Source organism: Pteronotus mesoamericanus, unplaced genomic scaffold, assembly GCF_021234165.1.
Source record: "Pteronotus mesoamericanus isolate MK-2021 breed Mesoamerican mustached bat unplaced genomic scaffold, CSHL_Meso_final contig_2, whole genome shotgun sequence".
Taxonomy (NCBI): domain Eukaryota; kingdom Metazoa; phylum Chordata; class Mammalia; order Chiroptera; family Mormoopidae; genus Pteronotus; species Pteronotus mesoamericanus.
In genome coordinates this window covers 18,198,874-18,220,881 of record NW_026555084.1, presented here as the reverse complement: position 1 = coordinate 18,220,881, position 22,008 = coordinate 18,198,874, and the positions used below count along the sequence as shown (strand labels likewise).

At 37.3% G+C, this 22,008-nt stretch overlaps 1 protein-coding gene across 1 annotated transcript in view; it reads right to left on the bottom strand.

Annotated features, from left to right (window-relative positions):
- LARS1 (leucyl-tRNA synthetase 1) overlaps window positions 1–19,837 on the bottom strand; it is a 51,340-nt gene extending 31,503 nt beyond the window's left edge. Inside the window, exons 1-10 of the mRNA XM_054568236.1 lie at window positions 19,662–19,837; window positions 10,969–11,087; window positions 8,909–8,996; window positions 8,426–8,506; window positions 6,352–6,489; window positions 4,618–4,779; window positions 3,952–4,064; window positions 3,300–3,363; window positions 1,544–1,611; window positions 1,216–1,441 (exon numbers count right to left, since the gene is read on the bottom strand). Of these exons, the coding sequence (XP_054424211.1) occupies window positions 1,216–1,441; window positions 1,544–1,611; window positions 3,300–3,363; window positions 3,952–4,064; window positions 4,618–4,779; window positions 6,352–6,489; window positions 8,426–8,506; window positions 8,909–8,996; window positions 10,969–11,087; window positions 19,662–19,667 (1,065 nt within the window). The 5' untranslated portion in view covers window positions 19,668–19,837. The remainder of the gene's footprint in view (window positions 1–1,215; window positions 1,442–1,543; window positions 1,612–3,299; window positions 3,364–3,951; window positions 4,065–4,617; window positions 4,780–6,351; window positions 6,490–8,425; window positions 8,507–8,908; window positions 8,997–10,968; window positions 11,088–19,661) is intronic.
- Between the last annotated feature and the right edge of the window lie 2,171 nt (window positions 19,838–22,008).

The window sequence follows — 22,008 nt, the reverse complement described above, 5'->3', positions numbered from 1 at the left end:
AAAAGATGGACATAAATGGTGAAGAAACTTAGCTTAACTAATAAAATTGAAAACAATGTTGTTATTTTAAGCCCAAGAAGCTAGAAATAAAAAATATATGAAGTAAAACAAAAGTCACTCTTTATACCAACTAGACCAAAAGTAATTGTAAATAACTGTTAAGGTTGTAAGGAACTCGTACACAAACACATTATTTGTGACATGGTACCCTTGAGGAAAACAACGTAGGAAGCCTTAGCAAGAGCCACAAAAATGTTCACACAACTCAGGCCCAGCAAGCCAATCCTCGAAATTTACCTCAAAGTTTACAAAAAACAGAATGTTTTTCTTTGAGAAGTTTGCTCAATGCTGTGTTGACCTGGGAAGAAGTAAAACTTTAAATGATAGAAAAATTATTTAATAAAATGAGACCTCAATAAGCTAGAACACTGTATATCCATTTTAAATGATAATTGGGAAGACAAAGTTAATTAGAAGACATATCTTGTTTCTCTTTTAAAAATAGCAGAAGATGCAACAATATTGGACCCATATTCTCATATGCAACAAACAGCTCATAGCTGCTTGTTTAGCTAAGGAATCAACTTTTCAGTTCCACAGTCCCCACCCATTCCCCTTTATTCATATAGATAAGCTGCTTTTACAGAATTTACAGTAATATTAGTGAAAGCCAACTACTGTAACGGTCTTATGGTCAAAAGCTATTTTTTAATTTATATCACTCATTTTCCTCACCCCAGAATCTGCTCAAATTAACAGGGAAAGAAGTTGCATTAGAGGTAGTTAAAAATCTGTGTCATTAATACAGTTCCCAAAAACTGCTCGGAGAGAACTCCAACATCAAGTACAATACTAATGAGATATAACGGAAAATGGCAGGAAACAGTCAAATTATCCATTACAGAGAAAGGCTCACCGAACTGTGGTACAGCCAAGCTGTGGACCACCTCTGCGCAGGAGGTGGGCGAGGACTCATTATGAAATGGACATGAGAGAGCCTTCTGGAAAACTGGAACTGTTCTATATTTCAATTTGAGTGATGCTTACATAAGCGTATACACATATGAAAGAACACCAGAATACACATTTATGATTTACACATTTAACTATATATGTCTGAATTAACAAAAATTTTTAATGCTTTTCCTCAAGTTTCATTGTTGAAATTTTTCCTCAATTTACACACTAAAATAAAAAGTCTACTACCCAACTTACCTCTCCCATTAATTCCTTAACAACGGGCACCACACCACTGTCTTTGGTAAAGCCCTGGTACGACATATTTCTGGCAGCTCTCTGGGTACAAATGAATATATCACCATTCGCTGTCTCGAACCCAATGTACTTCATATCAGGGCGAACCCAACAGTTTGTCTGTCCAAACATGGTCTCAGGTCTGAGAGTAGCAGCTACCAAGAAGATATTTTTCCCTTTCAAGCCACTACAAAGAAAAAAGATGTATTAAAGCAAAAAAAATGTTGTGGATTCTATCATAAGTATCTGATATTCAAAAAGCTGAGACATAACTCTCTGACAAACCTACCTTAATTTGGATGGATAGGGCTCAAGCACTTTCAACTTGATTAAAGTATATTCCTGAGGGCCAACACCCTAAACAAACAAACAAAACAAAAATTTGAAGGGAAAAAAAGACTCAGATTACACCTCCTAACCTATGTGAGAGGCAGGATTCAAATCCCTAAGATCAGTTCTTGCACTGTTAGACTAATGCTTTCCTCCAATGAGGAGACTGCCCCGCGGTGTGCTGGCCACGTGCACATGGAAGCCTAACGGGTAAGAAGTGCCCTGGGGGACCACCCTTCCGCCTCACAGCGGAACTTGTCGAGAAGACCCAGACTCCCACGTCAGGAGGGTGTGCTGAGAGCTCCCTTGCGAGGGGAGGGAAGAAAAAAAGTGGCTTGGAGTAATCAACTGAAAGTGTTTTGCCAAAATGAGAAGGAGAAGACAGCAATGCCACAGAGCGGTCCTCACAGCCATACACTGGACCCAGAGTCAAACGAGGGGCACTCACACCCTAACGTGGGCCTTACTAATGCCTGACCCAAGGGCGTCACGATCTCTCTGAGCCTCACGCAGGACTGTCCTGAGGAGTACATGAGGTAATGGATAGGAAAATGCTTTGAAGAATTATAATATACTATTGAAATTTAGGGATATTGCTACCATTGACTATATTAAAACTTAATCTTGTCAGTAAACTGGGCCTTCTGAAGTCTCTCAAAGGTTTCGAAATTTTGATCAACTCTCACTTTGATCAGATAATAACATCATAATTGAGGGCTGATTTTGACAAGTAGTCACTAGCTTGCAAACGTGTTCTAAGGTGGTAACAAACAATGACACACTCACTGGGACTCCTAAGTGCTGATGCTGGTGTTGTTGGTTTACTGTGCTTTAAAAACTTTAAATAAAAAAACTAGAAATAAAAAATATATGAAGTAAAACAAAAGTCATTCTTTTATACCTTCTATTTGAAGGCTTTAGGCACATCACCCTCGCTTGACTCAAGCACTGCAAGGAATAATGCAACTAATGTGTCCTACAGGAACGGAGAGTGAACTGATATCATGATGACTAGAAGTACTTTGGAAATAAGCAAGTGAGCACATAACCAAAGCAAGTACAAAAGGAATCTGTGTGCATCCGTCGGCCGCGGATCTCATTACCCTTCCCCTACCCCTCCCCGTGCCCTTTTCAGAGCAGAGTGGTCCCCAGGCAGTGCTTCTCAACCATTAGCATGCATCCGCATCACACTGAGTGCTTATTAAAAGGCAGATTCCTGGGCCCCCACGCTTCTAATTCAGCAATTTTGGGGTGAGACTCAAAATTGCTTTTCTATCACAAGCTGATGCAACTGTTCCAGAGCCGCTCTTGGAGAAGCAAGGGCCTAGGCAAGATACAGGAATCCATGATGGCACTCTGCCTCCCACTTCACAGCCACCAGAGCATCACAATACACCTCAGCACTGGAATAAAGTTATTTTTTTAGGCTTCTGAACTATTTCTTTCTTTTTTAAGATTTTATTTTTAGAGAAAGGGGAACGGAAATATTAGTGTGTGAAAGATATATGAACCTGTTGCCTCTCGCACGCCCTGAACTGGGGACGAGGCCTGCAACCCAGGCGTGTGCCCTGACCGGGAATCGAACCAGCAACCCTTTGGTCTGCAGGCTGGCGCTCAATCCACTGAGCCACACCGGCCAGGGCTGATCTATTTATTAAAACCCTATGGCCATAGGAAGAAATAGTAACAATAGCTACTCTGTCACAAATAAATACCTCTCCAGTTTGTCTGTCATGATCCATACAAGGCTGTCCATCTTTTGGTGAATAAATGGTATATCTAAAAAATAAATGACAAATATTACTATAATATATAAGTTCTGGCCTAACATATTTGCCAGTGTTGCTGTAAACATCTTACAATATTTCTTCTAACTGAGCAAATGTCTACATCTATTATTTATACTTTTATGGGTAGTTCTATTGCCAATGCAGTTATTTAATAAAAGATTTCTGCCTTCATCAACAACAGATTACAAATTTAAATTCACTTATGAAATGCAAATAGCTTTTAGTTAATCCACATAATCAAGGGAGACTCTTCAACAATTTATAGAACAAAAGAATAAACTAAAACACAAAGACAGTTATTATTTTTCTGTTTGGCTGGGAATACTGAACAAGTCTTTAGTGATACGATAAAAGCCAACACTACTATTCTCCCGGGTTCCAGCTGTCATAAACACTAAGAAGCTCAGAGGTATGAAGACACTGGCAAGACAAAAAGGAAAAGAATTCAGGAGAACAAAAAAGAAAAAGAAAATAAAAAAAGAAAGGATAATAGAAAAAAAAGTAGGTTATGAGGCTCTGAATTACAATGCAAGAATTATAATTTTTGCTCTTTCACACTGAAGGATAACAAACTCACCGTTTCCCAAATTTAATTCTGCTTCTTTCTCTTAATGTTAAAAACTGCCACCTGACAAACGAATCATAGTAAGGATTAACATCGGTGGTGATGAAGGAACGCCGCCAGTCTACCTACAGGAGAAAGGAAAAGGTAATGTTTGAGAGTTTTGTATAGTCTCTATGAATGAGAATTCCTATGAATCAATTATTTACTCTTCTACTCTTCTTTTTCCATCTAAAAATTATATCAAATATTAAAAGAAAAACAAAAATGTTCAAGTTCTGCCTATTAAATATACATCACAATTACTATATTAATTTTTTACTATGTGTATTTTTAAATACATACATTTGTATATTAAACATATAGAAATTGTAACAAATTCAAAAGGAACACTTAAATAATACCTTTAAGTATTCCTAAATATTGAAGTTAAACATTGGCTTCTTCATACACTTTGAACAGAATTCCTTTCTACTAAATGGTAATATATCAATATACGTTCTAATACAACAAACATTAAAGTATTTTATTACTCATATAGAGGCCCATTAGGTTCTAACCACAGTAAAAGTAGTGATTCATTAGAGTAGTTCAGGTAAAACATGGTCCAAATCTCATGTAATCACATGAATATAAATGTGTTCTTACTATTTTCTTAAACTACAGTGATGGTAGGCATACCTTCAAACCCATTCTCTTCAGATCCTGAACTGCCAGTGGTGGGAAATAATCAAGCCAATGTTCTGCTTCAGAAAATTTGACTATCTCTTCATCAGCCAGACCAAGCGATTTCATAATGCCCCACTGGTATTTAGAAGACCCAGCTTTAGCTGCAGCTTTACTCTGAAAATAACCAGCAAAAACACACTCCATCAGAGAACACCCAATAAGTTGTTAACAAATTCTAGGACCACAATACGTAAATAATCCCATCTGGTAATTTAAAAAATTCCAAAACAATGCTCTTGATATGTCAGAATACTGCAGGATTTAGATGGACTACTTTGTTTGTCAAACTGTGTAGTCAGATAACCACTAGGACTCTGATACCAAGAAAAACTACCAAATGGGTGGAACCATGAAGAACTACCATCACAAAGATCAGATCTCAACACTAAACTTCTATTTCCCTGTTTTGATACCACATGCATCTTTTTTAGTTATGGTGGCTTAGATTATACTGCTAAGAGTTTGCTCATTTTTCAATCTTCACCAATATCAAAAAAGCAACCAAATGTCAGTGGTTGGAAGTAGGCAAAGGGTTTAAACTATAAAAAGGCAGGACAAGGAATTTTAGGGTTTTTAAAAACTTTTTTTTAAAGATTGTATTTATTTATTTTTAGAGAGGGAAAGGAGGGAGGAAGAGAGGAAGAGAAACATCAAAGTGTGGTTGTCTCTTGTGCACCCCCTATTGGGGACCTGGCTTACAACCCAGGCCTGTGCCCTGACTGGGAATAGAACTGGTGACCCTTTTTTTCACAGACCAGCACTCAATCCACTGAACCACACCAGCCAGGGCAGGACAAGGAATTTTGGAGGTGATGGAACTACTCTATATGATATGGTAGTGGTAGAAACATGACTCCATGCATTTGTCAAATCTATACAACTCTACACCACAAAGAATCAAGTTTTTCGAAATGTCCATCTTCTAAATCATTTTACTTTATGATCTAGCTCATTTTAATTTCTGACTAATATCCAGTCTCCATGTGGCTTCTCTTTTATATCCTTATAGTTACAGGACCTCTGTTCAGCTAGTCTTCAGGTTGTTTTTAAGGGTGGTTGATCTATAAGATGTAATTCTGATGTGGTCATGGGAGAAGGCAAACACAGCATTTACCTACTCTGCCATCTTGACCAGAGTCCAAGAGTAAATTATTTTAAAACTCAACCAGGATGTTGGAGAAATCCAGGATGGAATGCAGACTGTAACAAATGCATCTAAATATATTATAAATATATAACATAACCACTCTGAAGGGGATGAGAAAGGAGTTATGATAGTAACTTTGAAAAAGTGTGTTAACTAAAAGACAAAAAGAACAATATACCAACACTGTCCTTTATTTAGTAAATTATTTTTCCCAGCGTTATAGGTTAGCAATTCTAAAACTACTAGTATACTAGGACTGAAACAAAATACATACACACACACACACACACACACACACACACACACACACACACACAGAGTAAATAATTAAAGTCGGGTTTCTCACTGTTGGAAGAAAAAGTTGCCATTAAGAAAAGGAAGAATAGAATGTTAATGATTCTCAAAAGTGCTATAATGGACTGGGGTATCATGAAATTTTTAAAAATATATATACTGTGCTAGCACTTGGAATGAACATGTAAATCAGACAAACATAAATATAAAACTTTAACCAAAATAAGTATCATTAACCACCAAACCTTTTTTCCTTTAGCTTTATCCTTAATTATTATATCTTCTGTTTTAGCATTGACTTCTTCTTCTTCCTCTTCTTCATCTGGAAAATCAGGGGGGCAACCATATAGCTCTATTTCTCTTTTCAACTTATCAGCACATGCCTAAACAAATACAACATTAGAGACAGTGAAGTTCAAAAATTCAAGGTAGAAATCTGGGCTTTTTGTTGCTTTTGTGGCCAACTAAAACTGACTCTGAAATTTTTGCAATTTATCTAATATAAATGGATCATTATAGAACACCCAAATGATACAAATCATGTACCCCCCAAATCCACTAATTTATACATTAGCATTTTACTTCATTTACTCAGCAAGCATTTATTTAACACCCAGCGTACTCAAGGTAGTATACTATATATTAGGCATTAGAAATACAATGTGTTATTATCTTGAATAACAACATTAATAATAGCATTTCTCAATTTAATGGTTAGAGTTAATAGAGTTAATGATAACTCTATTAGGTATCATCACAAACAGGTATAAAGTTAGAAAACATGCAGAGACACCGAGATGAAGTGCTCTATCCAAGCCTATAAAGCTAGTGAGCTGCAAAACTAACACATGAACCTGGGCTTCCCAGCCCAGTTCTTCTCAACTATCCCATAACGAGTCCACTGTCAAAAACAAAGTTGATACCAAATAGATAGTGTGAAAGTTATGAAAAAAATGCAACCATAAAATTGTCAGTTTTAAAAAGTGGACTCTTTTATGCAGAAGAATTTCAGTAATAAATGAGGAAAGAATGACACCATTGTACAACCACCAATTCAATAACTGAACCCAACAAGGATCATCAAAGGATGCTAAAACCACTGGGTTTTGGGTAACCAGATATTCAGAGGCTCTTGAAGTATTACTTTCGGCCTCCCCCACAGATTACTTTTTAATTTAAAAAAAGGAAAAGCCATCTTTAGAATGAAAAAATCTGACAGGAATTAACTTACTACCCCTAAAATGGGACAAATGGTACAATGGGAAGTTTATACCTCACCAATGTAATATTCTTATCGCAATAACCCAAAATCTAATCATGAAGAAACAATCAAAAAACTCAGAATACAGGATGTTCTATAAAATAACTGGCCTAAATTTTTCAAAGACATTAACGCCATGACAAACTAAAGAGAACTGATAACAAAATGCTATGTGTGATCCATAAAATAAAAGGTAAAAACAACTAGATAGGACATTTTGAGACAGCCACAGATATTTAACTACTGATTATATCAAGAAGATAATATTACATCAATGTTAAATTTCTCCGAGGGGATAATGGTGCTGTGATAATGTAGAATGTCCTTATTCTCAAAAGGCCATGCTGAAGTATTCAGGGGAGACATGTCATGATGCCTGCAACTTAGTTTCAAAGAATTCAGAGAAAAGGCAAGAAAAAAGCATACATGTACCTATGTGTTTGAGAGAAAGAACTAAATTCTGGCAAATGTCAATACTTAGTAACTGTAAGTGAAGGGTATATCAATGCTCACTGTACTATCCTTTCGCTTTTTCTATAGGTCTGATATTTTTCAGAATAAAAGGTTGAAGAATAAAAAGAAATCTGAGTTAAATTTCCCAAACCTATTAACATTTAGGGAATCCCTTCAACTCTAGTTTTCTGGTCTATTCTTTATTGAGAATTATTTCCAATATAAATTTATGACAAATGAAGACATTTGCAAAAATGATCAAAATATGGTACAAGTGTTTATTACTTTCTCTCAACATCCCATTTGTCGTAAGTGCTCAGAACACTGCACATTTTACTTGGTAGTATCTATTATCTAATTCTCAACCATTAATATGAATATGTAAGACAACCACAAGATATCAAATCAGTTAAACCTTAATGTGCACCCTTTATTTAAGCACTTCTTGATATGTTCTTTTAAATGTAATTTTCCTTATAATAAATTCATTTCAAAAACACTTTACTATAACAGTATGTAAAAGTCCTATTTTAAGCTCTTGAACTGGATAATTCTATTTGCTCTAAGCCAAAAAGAGTAGAAACCAATCCCTAAAGCAATCTTACCTTAATAGGCATTCCAGTACAGTGTAAACCAAAGGGAAACAGGCAAATTTTTCCTTTCAATCTCTGGTACCCTACTGCAAACTATAGAAAGAAATTAAATTTAAATTACAAATTTATATTCTAGGCGAATAGAAAATGCTTGCTTTCACAAAGTGCATCAGTTCAGTTTTCCTCTTCACATCTTCCCTTAAAACACCAGCAAAATTTTATAGTCATTCCAAAATTTTAACTCACTATCCTTTTTTTGTGTCTTTTCACCAACTTAGAAATTACTTGTGAGCATCCATACCTAGACCCCTGCACATATACATACATAGTATATGAAAGTTAAATCAAAAAATTAAATTAAAGAATTATGCTTAAAATTAAGGAAGTTTAAATTCTTTCTCTTAACAGGAAATAAATTCTACAGATACCATTTTCTTCAAATTAATATTTATTAAAGACCCGCCATCCCATTATATTAAACAGAGGAAGCTTTACCTCACATTTGGATAAAGAGAACGTGTGTCCCAAATGAAGGCGCCCATTCATGTATGGATACGGGAAGGTCACAAAGTACTTGCCCTTGCTGCAAACAATCATATAAAAAAGGAAGTACAGACAGGAGAATGGTAAATGCCTTTTACAGTGAAGGACTATGCGGAAGGGATTGCCTGGTATAAGTTTGTTTAAACTTCAGTTATTTAAAAGACACTTAAAATTAAATATATAAACCCCAAAATTAAAAGCTCTCTAAAATTAAAACTTACTTTTGAAAGAATTATGCCACTTACAGGTGGCTATTAAGAAATAAATATACTTGGAGGTTTAACTTAAGCTAAAATGTTTGAGTAAAGATAGTATACTAAAAATTAAACTTTTAAGGCTCTTAGGAATATGAATAAATTTAATGTTTTACCGATTAAATGAGATTTGTTTTTACTAGATATATAAAGCAATTCAAAGTCCCTCAGATAAAATAGAACATCTTCAATATTGGAGGGTATGTTGTAAATTTATCTAAAAAGCACCTTTTAAAGCTGTTTTATTGTTATATTCTTTTTTCTAACCAAGTGTGTCTAGCATACATATGTAAGTTATGAAATACAATAAAATGAACACCTTCAAATTCACCCTCCAACTTCTGAGCTGAGTGAAATTACCTATGTGTTCTTCCCCACTCTCACAATAGAGAGAACCATTATCTTAAAATTCACTTTTTCATTTCCTTGTTTTTGAATAGTTTGTACCTATGTGCCCTTAAAAAATCTATCATTTAGTTTTGCTCACTTGTAAGCTTTATTAAAAATGGTATATTTCATACCGACTTCTGCAATTTGCTTGTTCCCACTCATTGTGATATTCCTAAGTTCCTTCAGCATTCCTGCACATAGTTGAGTTCATTTTCTTTCACTGAACAAAGCATCTTTTCAGTTCACTTTAGACAACTTTAAATTACCTTAAAGTTGACCAAAATTCTAGAACCAAATAGAGGCTTCAAAATATAAAGTATAACACCAGAGACTTTATATTACAGCAAACTCTTTTTCTCTTAAAAAAAATAAAAAAAAATTCCAGTAGAGCATAGCTTAGAAGAAAGGAGAGTAGACTTTCGCATCAAAAAGTCCTGAGAAGTCCAGGCCTGTGGTTTCCTACCCACGCAGCTCTGAGATGTACTCAGCCTCTCTCTGCCTCAATATCCTCATCTACTAAATAGGGATAAAAATATTACTAACTTTAAAGGGTTAGTAATAAGACTGAATGAGAACTGCATGTAGAAAATGGCGTATTTTCTATTGCCTTTGCATATTGAACAGGAAGTGCTCAGTGTTAGCTACTATTATTTCCTTAATGCATTAGCTACTAATGTATTTCCTCAATTCTAAGAAGCACTATTTTTTTATATTTCAACATATCAGAAATTGAAATCCATCTTATAATTGACACATGTATTTATTATAGTACTGTTTTGGGGCAGTTATTTTGTTTTTGTTTCTCCCCAACATCCTATCATTGTCTATGGTTTGTCTTATTATCAGTGATTCTTAACATCGAGGCTATACAGTATTTATGAAATAAGATCTTCAAATACAGATACCTTTCAAACTTTATAGTTTGTATCTGTAAAGATGATTATCACTATAATATCAATCTCTCTAATAAAAGGATTTCCTTTTACCAGTCAGCAAAGACAAAACTTCAAAATACCCTCTTTTGTCTGAATATGAAAAATCAGTTTTTTTAAAAAAAATCTTAATGTAGGAAAAAACCCTTTAAGAACTCCATAAGATAAGATCCTAATTTTAAATGCATAATATCCTCTCTTGTCTGAATATGAATGGTTTAAAAAAAAAAAAAACCTTAATGTAGAAAAAAAGCCTTTAAGAATTCCATAAGAAAGAAGATCCTAATTTTAAATGCAGAAAATGGAGTCACCTCCTTCAGTCCATTTCAGACATTCCAAAAGCAGCCTGCCTTATGTTTTCCACAGAGCAGGTTCTGTACTATAAGCCAACCATTTTAGAAACACAATGTGCAGAACTTCACAAACTATTACTCACCTAGTCTGCTTCTCTGAATTGGATGCATTGACCTCAAATACTTTCTCGGTATCCCATTTCTGTTGAATTTCCTTCTCAATCTTCTTCAAAAAGTCCACTTTGGCTGTTCCTTTTCTTTCCTATTGGAAACAAAAGAGATAGAATAACCCACTCTATACTTCAACAGACTTGCTATAAAAAAAAACGGGTTCACACAGAACTGAGCTGTTTAGTGATAGATCAATTTTTTCCATGGTTGTATTGAAATTTAAATGAACAAGATACAAAGTTATAGTTATCATAACCTGTATACCTCAAACCTCAAAAAAATGGTTAAAGAATTATTTAAATATATAAAAAGCTTTGAAATGCCCTGTTGTGAAACATTTCTATTTTGTTAAAATACATAAATACAGGAGTTGGCAAAGGTAGGTTTATAGTTGTTTGGAAAATAATACAATAATTAATAAATAATAATACAAGTTGGGTACTCACAACTGCAAACCTACTTTTGCCTCACCCTGTACTTAGTAAAGTACAGGATGGAGCAGTGCCTGGTTGTCAAGCTGCGATCATAACTAGCAAAGGAGGATGTTCAGACCCAAAGGAAAGGAGTGGCATGTTTTTTTTCAAGGAGGCTGATAAAGAACTCTCCAAAATGGTTATCAAACTATTAATATGAAATTAAAATGAAACAGAATGGCATACATGTCTCTAGTATCATGGATCTGCCTGGCAACATTCCTATCATCCCTTAAGCCACCCTGGGATGAAAGTGACAAAACATCCATGATCACTCTACCTCTAAAAAAAGAAGAAAGGTTAGAGCTTCATTCTCAGCGTGTGACTCTGGCACAACAAATTAGCTGCTAATCATAAGTGCGCTGAGAGTGGAGGAGAACGCAGCACTTAGGGGAAGGCCAGTGTAAAATCAGGGTACCAATGGACCGTACAAAAACCTAATTCTGTTTGGAAAACTTAATATTAGTTTCTAGAATTTTATTTTCTGGTATAAAACTACCTGAACTGAAATTAGATTTTCTTTCCCTTCTTACTTGCTAACATTCCCAGATCCTGCAACACTTTCAAATGAGAAAATATCTGGGTTCTACTCATATCTCTATAAACCACTAGACAGGTGACCTTGCCAAGTCACCTAACCTCTGGATCTCAGTCCCCTCTGATTGTCCCCTCCCCCTGCCCCTGCCACCCAACAATTTTAAAAGTGCTTCCTATTCACCTCACAGATACACTGGGTTCTTAAACAGCTGTTTTTAAAAAATGGTTATACAAATTTGAAGTATTATTCAAAGAGAAATTCCATGCAATTAAAAAAAAATACTGTTATCTCTCCAATAACTATCTTAAATAGACCTTGTATATTATGTAGAAATACAAACTAGTAGTATTCAAATTATGTAAGATACAGTACAAATCAAACTTAAATTTGCCACCTCTGTTAGTAAAACTTTCAATTTTAAGTGAAAGAATGGTTTACTATTCTTTCTTATTTCTTTTAAGCAAGTATAGGAAGAGGTGTACAAGCAACAGAAAGATGAAATGTCAGTCTGTATAAGAGGTGAAATGTGGATTGAAAGAACCTTGTCACAAAGGCAAAGAGGAAATGAGAAAGAATTCCATGATGTGAAAAGTCATGGACACATAACAAGTTTATCTAGGAACAAAAGGAGAATAACATTTTTTGTTTCTATAAATCCTGACCAGATGACAACTGCTGAGAGTGGAAATCATATCAAAACAAATCTGAGCAACTCAATCCCCCTTCAGAGGTTCTCTATGCTCTCAGGATAAAGTCCATACTCTTAAGTCTGGCATTCCAAGGTCCTTCTTGTCTCCTGTCTGCCAGGCCCTGCCCCCTCCTTCCCTCCCCTCCTTCCCTCCATCACCACATTCCAAGCCTATTAAGCCATCTGTGTTCTCTCAAATATGCCGAGGTCCCGCTCTCACCTCTGGGCCGGTGTTCAAACTCTTCCCCCTGCTCTCGTACCCCACCAGCCTCTTTGCCTGGCTCTCCCATCCTTCAGGCCTCAGCGGATTCCCCAAGAGTCTATGAGATGCCATTCTTAATATGTTCCTACCTACAAATATTTCCCCTATGATAGCCCTAATCACACAGAGATGTCAGTATCTGTCCGTGTCTCCCACAGGACTGAAAGTTTGTTCATGTTGGGGACTGTGTCTTTTTTCTCCTTTTATCTACAATGTCTAGCTTACAGCAGGCTCTCAAATAGTTGTTGAATATTTAAAGATTTTAAAACAGAAGAAGTAATAACACATTGCCTGTTTTTACATACCATGAACATAAAAAAAAAAAAAAGAGAACACCCAGCATGGACTAGGAACTGTGTTGCATATTTGAATCAAGATGCTAAGCAATCTGGACTCTCACAAGAATTTCCATAAAACTAAATGTGGTTGCAGAAAGTATTTCCTTTTCCAATAAAGAATAAGGCCCTGCCTTTGTTCACTCCTTTCTATTCCTGCTACTAACCGCCTTCATTTAGACCTCAGATCCTTTGCCCCACCTTACTGCAAAACCCTCTTAAGAAGTAAGCTGCCTCCAGTCTCTCCATTCCAATAGATGCTAACCCATCGTCAATTCTAATATACAAGGACTACCACTTAAAAATGAGCTATGGCGGAGACGTCACGTAGACTATGCAGTATCAATTTCTTCCCTTTCCTGCTCAGGAACAAAAGCCCAGTCTTATTGAGGAAGTGCAGCAGAAGTGGTTAACTGTACTCGGCTAGATTTCCAGGTGAATTGACAGTTAGATTGAGCTACATGACTAAGTTCTGCCAAAGGTATTTTGGGTCGAAGAAACTAAGTTACTTCCAACAGCCCTTAAAACAGCCGTGCAACTAATTCCGAATAGCCAACTTCACCTGCCTGTAGAGTAGACACAGTGCTCAGGGCCCACATACTTTTAAGGACTCACAAAAATAGTTTAATTTCTTTTAAAAATCAAGAAAAAAATATACTTTTAGGTTTAAGAAAAATACTTTAATATATAACATTAACATATTTATCTTAATGCCAATATAGTTGTAAAATATAATTTTTAATACTTTTTACAGAGAAAAGTTCTCACAAAGCAAAAAAGGTACCTAGGGCCTCATGAAGCCTAGTGGTACCTTCTATCCTAGGGTCATGGGTCACAGGAAACCCCACTGTGTTATTACTAAATTCCTCTTTACTTGAACCAACTTGAATTCACTTCCATTGCATGTAACTAAATGATTCTTAAGACACTTACCCAGGGGGGTTGTGAACTCCTGACAGGCAGCAACTTTTAGATCCTTTGCAGTCACCTCAGCACCAAGTACAATGCCATAGACACAGAAGTTACATGACAACTATTTTTGCTTAAAAATGACTATGCCGTCCTGGCTGATTTGGCTCACTGGATTGAGTGCCGGCCTGCGACCAAGGGGTCGCAGGTTTGATTCCCAGTCAGGGTTGCAGGCCAGGTCCCCAGTAGGGGGCGTGCAAGAGGCAACCTCGCATTGATGTTTCTCTCCCTCTCTTTCTCCCTCCCTTCCCCTCTCTCTGAAAATAAACAAATGAAAATTTTTTTAAATGACCACACCACCCACTTTACAGAACATGAAAGCAACAGTCTTTACAAATTACTTAGAATTATGTTTCTTTTCACTGTACTGAGGATGCTTAGTGTACAGAAGCTCTTGTTTGAGGTTTCTGTTTCTCAGAAAAACTTGTTCCTCAAACCTCAAAGGTTGATTGTAATGAAATCCGATATTGGCCCCAGCACCAATTTGTATAACCTTGTGCAAGTCACTTGATCAGTCTGAGCCTCAACTTCTTCATTGGTTATTCAACTAGGCAATTGGTTATTTTAATTAGTTAAACAGTTATTTAACTAGACCAGAGTTCATAAACTGTGGCACTATTGATATTTTGAGCCAAATTCTTTGTTTTCAGGACCTGTCCTGTGTACTATAGGATGTTTAGGAGCATCTCTGGCTTCTGCCCACTAGATGCCAGGAGCATACCCCACAACTGTGAAAATCAAGTCCCCAGACCAAACGTTTCCTGGGAGACAATAATCACCCCCAGTAAAGAAACACTAACTGGATAATAAACATTTTCATGTATTCATAATACTCTCAGTTCTTAAAACACTTTCATAAACATTAATTTATTTGATCTTAACAAGCTAACAAGTGAGCAGACCAGAGATTACAAGTTCAAAAATAATGAATCTCAAGCTCGGAGATCATCATGAAAGTAAATGGTCACACTGGAGTCATCTTCTGACTCCTATTTTTGCTTTCTCTTGGTTCTCTGACCACATCTTAGCGTTACCACTTACTAGCGGTAGAACCCTATGTAAGTTCCTTAATCTTTTTAAGCCTGCATTTCTCTACCTATCTGTAAAATAAGAATAATAATTATAACCACCTGGTAGTATTATTAAAAGAGATAATACACATGAAGGACTTACCATAGTTCCGGACCAATAGTAATTGCTCAAAAATGTTAACCATTATTACAAAGAGACAACTAAACATCATGTGATTCCTAGGTGTGAAAATAGCATTGTGGAATGCTTAAGAGAACTTATTATATTTTCAAAAACTTACTAAAATATGTATAGATGAAATTATACAATGCCTGAAATTAGCTTAAAATTCTGAGGGGGAATGGGGATCAGCTGAAATGTTCAAGAAACAAAACTGGCTGTGAGCTGCCAATTATTGAAGTTGGGTTATGGGTATATAGAAGTACATAACCCTACTATCTCTACTTTGCTCACTATTTCAATTTTCCAAATGAAAAATTTTAAACAATAAATGTTTCTAAGTTGGCTACTATCATTATTACATTACATTCTCAGGTCCCCCCTAAAAGACTGATATACTTTATAACTCAAAAGAGATTAAAACTGTTTAAAAAAAAATCTCTATAAATATTCCCATAATAAAAAGAAAATTATATTGTTTGCTCTTTACAAATTAAGTTATAAATTCAAAGCTAATGTTCTATCCATGCCATTCTGTTTGTTATCTTACAAAATTTACTATTGGTGAGGTGTCCCCTGAAAAAATAAAGCTTTCCTTATGGGAGGGTGTTTGCAAAAGAAATTCCCCAATTAGTTTACAATTGGGAATAGTACAATGATTAAAAATAGGCTCCAGAATGGGAACAAATGAACTCAAATTCTACATGTACCTCTTATTTGACACCTTATTTTCCCCATCAGTAAAATGAGAGTAAAATGACAGCACCTACTTTTACATGGTGGTTGTGATGAAAAATTAAGTAAAACACTAATGCCTGCCACAGAATAAGCAATCAATACATTTGGCTGTAAGGTTGGCCAAAAAGTTCATTTGGTTTTCTTTCTGTAAAATTGCTATAGTAGCGCTTAGTTATCTTTAACTTCATCCAAAAGAATTTTGTTAGGTTGTATTGTGACAGATCTCATATCAGCATGTATTTTAAAAAACTTATCAAAATTGGTGATTTTTTTGTGTAGCCATTTTAATACTAAACATGGAAGGAAATACACAAAATTGTCAGCATATTATGGTTTATTGTTTCAAGAAAAAGCCCTGGCTGGTGTGGCTCAGTGGATTGAGTGCTGGCCTGCAAACCAACAGGTCACCAGTTCAATTCCCAGTCAGGGTACATGCTTGGGTTGTGGGCCAGGTCCCTAATTGGGGACATGCAAGAGGCAACCACACCTCAATGTTTCTCTCCTACACTTTCCCTCTCTCTAAAAATAAATAAATAAAATCTTTTTTAAAAAGGTAAAAATGCAGGTGAAATGCAAAAAAAGATTTGTGCAGTATATGGAGAAGGTACTGTGACAACTGAACGTGTCAAAAGTGGTTTGCGAAGCTTTGTGCTGGAGACTTTTCACTGGACGATGCTCCACGGTCAGGTAGACCAGTTGAAATTGAAAGCAATCAAATCATGACATTGAGAATAATCAATGTTCTACCACATGGAAGACAGCCAGCATACTCAAACTATCCCAATCAATAAAGTTATTGGTGAAAACGAAAAATGTGTCTTTGGTTTTGCAGAAAAAACGAAATGGACTTTTTAACCAACTCAATATTATTATTATTGTTACTTGTTCTTTCTTAAAGGGATCTCTTACTGGATTCTTACAATAAAACTAACCAGTATCATGACAGTGTAAAAGATGAATATTTTCTTTTTTTTTTAAAGATTTTATTCATTTATTTTTAGACAGAGAGGAAGGGAGGGAAAAAGAGAGGGAGAGAAACATCAATGCGTGGTTTCCTTTCATGTGTCCCCTACGGGGGACGCGGCCTGCAACCCAGGCATGTGCCCTGACTGGGAATCGAACCAGTGACCCTTCGGTTCTCAGACCAGTGCTCAATCTACTGACCCACACCAACCAGGGCTAAAAGACGAATATTTTCAAAGGTCAAGAAGTAAATAAAGTGAAACAATATTATCTACCATAAATATAACCAATTTCCTTATATAAAACTTTAAAAGAAAAAATGTATTGTGATCTTATAAATTAAAAAGCCCATTCCTATTAACACCAAGTGAAAAAAAAGAAGGACCTGCAAATTTCACTGGCTAAGAATACCATTAATGTAGGTGGGGTGGGGTTGGTGGTGCGGCATTGAGCAGCCTGGAACAAAAGCATGGGACCAAGAATCAGAAGTCCTGGTTTTTCTTGGAAAGCGGTACAGCATAGAGATTGAGAAAGGAGTCAATCTATTCAAGTTCTTAACCACCTTCATCATATACTAACTACGTTAGTTAAATTCTCTAAGCGTAGGTCTCTTAATTTGTAAACTGCAGATAATGAGTGCCTACCTCAAATATAGATTAGTGTGAAGATTCAATGAGATAATGCAAATAAAACTCCAAACACAAAGCAAAACACCTAAGAAATGGTAGTTATTGACATGATTGGTCTTAACTCTGCTAGAATTCCAACTTCAATACTTCTTCAACCCCACTGAGACCCATTGTCCTGACCGTTTTTCACTAATCTTGAGGCCCCTCCCACCCCATGTCTTCATTTCTATCCCTTAAGTCCACCTGTATAATCACTCCTTTGCCCTGTCTTCATCATTCTTGCCTGGCAAACTCCAAACCTCCTATCCATCTGCTCCGCTCCTTCGCTTAGGTAGCTGACTAGTCTCAACTTAAATTCATGACCACTAACATCAAGAGATGCCCAGCAATACTACTATTTTCTGAAATCCACTTAGTTAATCCTTCTCCTACACCAGTGCTTCTCAAACTTAAATGTGCATACTGTCCAGTACAAAAGCCACTGGTCACACATGACTGTGATTTTAAAATTACATTAAACCTCAGTCCTTCCATTGCACGAGGCGCATTTCAAATGATCCATAGACACACGTGGCTGGTGACTATCAAATTCGACAATGCAACAACAGAACATTTTCATCACCACAAAAAAGCTCTGTAGATGGCAATGTCCTAGAAAATTGCTATACCTTTTCTCCCTCCTCAAACCTCCAACACTTCCTCTCCCATCCTTATTTTGAGCTGATAATCTTGGTTCCTAATTCAAGGGGAAAAGAAGTGAACAGAAAATTTCCACAGCCTGCCTCATCACATCTCCCAACCACATGCCTTTGTATCTATATATTCTGCCGTCTTTCCTGTTACCATAGATGAGTATGGTCCTACTTAACCTCTCCACTGATGCACTTGATCCCTTGTCCCCTATTCTACTCAGGAACATCACTTCGGCAATCACTTCTCTTCTGTATCAATTTTCCCTTTCTACAGGTTCATTCCTATGAGAACACAAGCATTGTGTAATTCTTCCTGTCTTTAAAAAAAGCCCTCTTTTAACCTTCATCTATTACCCCATTCCTCCACTTTCCTTTATAAAACTCAAGAGTTATCCATACTCACAATCTCCAGCCTCTCTCTTCCCATTCTTCCCTGAACGCACTCTTCTTCAGTCAGCAACCTACAAGACCTTACTATGACCTACATCAACCCAGTGATCAACCCTGCCCCACACACAGACACACATTCTCCATCACCACCACCTCCTTGGGACCACTGTCTTTTAGACACACAACCCTCCTTGCTTTCACTCACACTGTTGCCTCTGCCTGGAAATCTTTCCCTCCATTATAGGTAGGTGTATGGCTTGCTCTCTCCCTCCTTTTTGCCACAATGCCACCTTCTCAACAAAGCCTTTCTTGATGAACTTTCTAAAATTGCAGCCCTACCCCACCCCACACTCCCCAGTCCCGCTTACTACTCTATTGTTTTCTTGAGCACCTATCAGCACTTCACATATTTTACCATATATTTTAGTATGTAGCTCACACACATATAAACACCATGAGTGCATAGATGTCTGTCTGTTTCACTGTGATGCGGTCAATTTTTCGTTGAGAGAATCGATGTTACATACTCCTCTCTCTCCATACCAGTTTTAGAAACTTCGGTGAAGTAACACACGGGGCATTAAGTAGTCTGAAAGTTAAAGACATCAGTTCCCGGCTCATCGGATAGCAAGAAAAGACACGCCTTCAGTGTGAGGGGTAAGAGCTCCCCTTTCTTTAGGAAAGGATTTTCCCCTGCAAGACAGCCGCTGCCACCTGAAGCTTCTAGTTCTGGCAAACACACAGATCGGCCGGATCTAGAGCCCGACCAAGCGGACGATCTTCCCGCAAAAACTCACCGCCATGGCGCCGCCCAGGCGACAGTGCAAACCCACGACCGTGACCTCGGCGATCCACCCCACAAAGGAGTAGTTAGAACCTGTCCCCTCCCTATCGGGGAACCCAGGCCTCCCGCGCCACTGAAGCACACACGCTTGCTGAGGCAATCGCCGGCTCACTATCAACCACCGCCGGACGCATCACTTAGCCTGCCGGGAATTGTAGTTCCAAGGCCGCTAAAGCCCAAGTGCAGCAGGCACTTGTTGACTACAATTCCCAGACAGCAACAGGATACGGGAAAGTGACCCGATAGGCCACTCAGAAGTGACACCGGTAGTGATGGCACGGGCACGTGGAACTACAAAGTCCAGCGCCGCCAGCGCGCCGCGACTGCGGTGAAGTCCCAAGCCTTCAACCTTTTAACCCAGGGGAGCTCGTTGGGTGTCTGTGAGGATGCCAGGATGCACAATTTATTAGTCTTCAGTGACAGGTGCTAATTACAGCTTGCGACTGTGCATGAATATTTATTTCTGTCGGCATTCAACAGCCCAGGGTTTAGGCATTTTATAACCATTTATTAACAATCTCCATTTTTAAGAGAGGCCAGTAACCTACCTGGTCCCAGTGCCAATGTCAGACTTCTTCAGCTATGCTGCCATTCAAGGCTGAGCTGTCTGATGCGGTAGTCACTCGCCATATGTGGCTACTTAAATTTAATAATTAAATAAATATTAAAATTAATGGGAAAAATAAAATAAAAATTTTGGGTAAATTCTAGTCATGTTGGATTAAATTGCCACCTCTTTAAAAAAATTAAATTAAGCTCTTCAATCGCATTAGCCACTCTTCAAGTGCTCAATAGTTTATGTGCCTGGTGTTCACCGTACCATCCGTCAGCAAGGCAATAGAACAATTCTATCATCAAAGAAAGATCTATTGAAAAGTGGCAATCCAAGATTTTTACTTTCTGGTGGTCAAATTAGCTACTCTTAGTTCGTGTATTAATTCGGTACGCATTTATTAAGTATCTACAAAGCCCCTTGGGAGACAGGGCAGCCCGTAAGTGTGTGTTCCCAAAGGACTAAGGGGGAAATTTTTTACATGAAAATTTTTATAAAAATACATTTAAAATCATATGTAATATGTATACACATTGTCAAACGAACTCAGAAAGAGTCTGAATTCCCCACCACCTTGCACACAGCCTGCGGAGGCTGCTGGGAACAGGACTCCTGTAATGACAAATGTGTCTGGAAGGCTGTGGCCCAAGGCCATTTTTGGCGACTATAAGCAGGGACTCTGGAACCAGAGGGAGCACACAGCTTTCCTTAAAATTGAAGGTGTTTACATTCGAGATTAAATTGCATTCTACCTAGGCAAGAGAAGTGTTTCTGTGTACAAGGCAAAGAATAACACAGTGACACCTGCTGGCAAACTGAACAAAACCAGAGTCATGTGGAGAAAGGTAACGAGATCATGGAAACGGTGGCGTAGCTCCTGTCAAATTCCAAATCAACCCTTTGCTAAGGCCATTGGACACAGAATCCATGTAATGCTGTACCCCCTCAAGGACTTAGACTTATTGAAAAGTAAGTAAACACAATGGAATTTTTTCTCTAGTGAAAAAATAGTGCCTAGAGGTTTTGGCTAGAAATAAATGATGAAGGTTTATCTAAGGTTCACAAACCATAGACACAAGCAGACAATACCCAGAGTGGTCAGAAGAAGAAAGAAAAGCTAAGTGTTCTTCTAGTAAAAAGTACATTCTTGAAAAGAACCAATCCTGTATTCTTAGCTTCTGGGTTTGTCACATCCTCTAGATGATCAGGGGTCTAGATAATGGGTGTCAGGTGGCCTGATATGTGAACATTGTCTCCTTAGTCCTTCAGGGGCAATCAGAGGGTTATCTGGATGGAGGTCTTATGTGTATCCAGGTATTGATGCAGGACTGGAAAGTTCAAAATCTAAGCTCCCAAGGTAGTTCAAACAGGAATAGGACCATTTCCTCATGTCTCTGCCTATTTGATTTTAGTAATTTAGCAGCTTAACTATACTGATTTCACTGTATTTCTTCACTCTATTCATATATTCATTTTTCAGCACCTAATATTGAAATACAAATCTATTGATGGCCTAACACAATGCCTGGCACATAGTATGGGCTCAATAAAAATCCGTTGAATTAAATGAAGAAGGAACCTTAGGCTATGTAGAGAGCCTGCCAGTGGCATTCCTGCTCTGGGCTCATACACAAATAAGTGCTCTCCATCGCCTTCCACACCCTCTATCTTTAGCCACTAATCATTTAGATGGCACTTCTGACAGCCAAAGTTGGGGTTAAACATCCCCTCCTAGATGTTCCCTGAA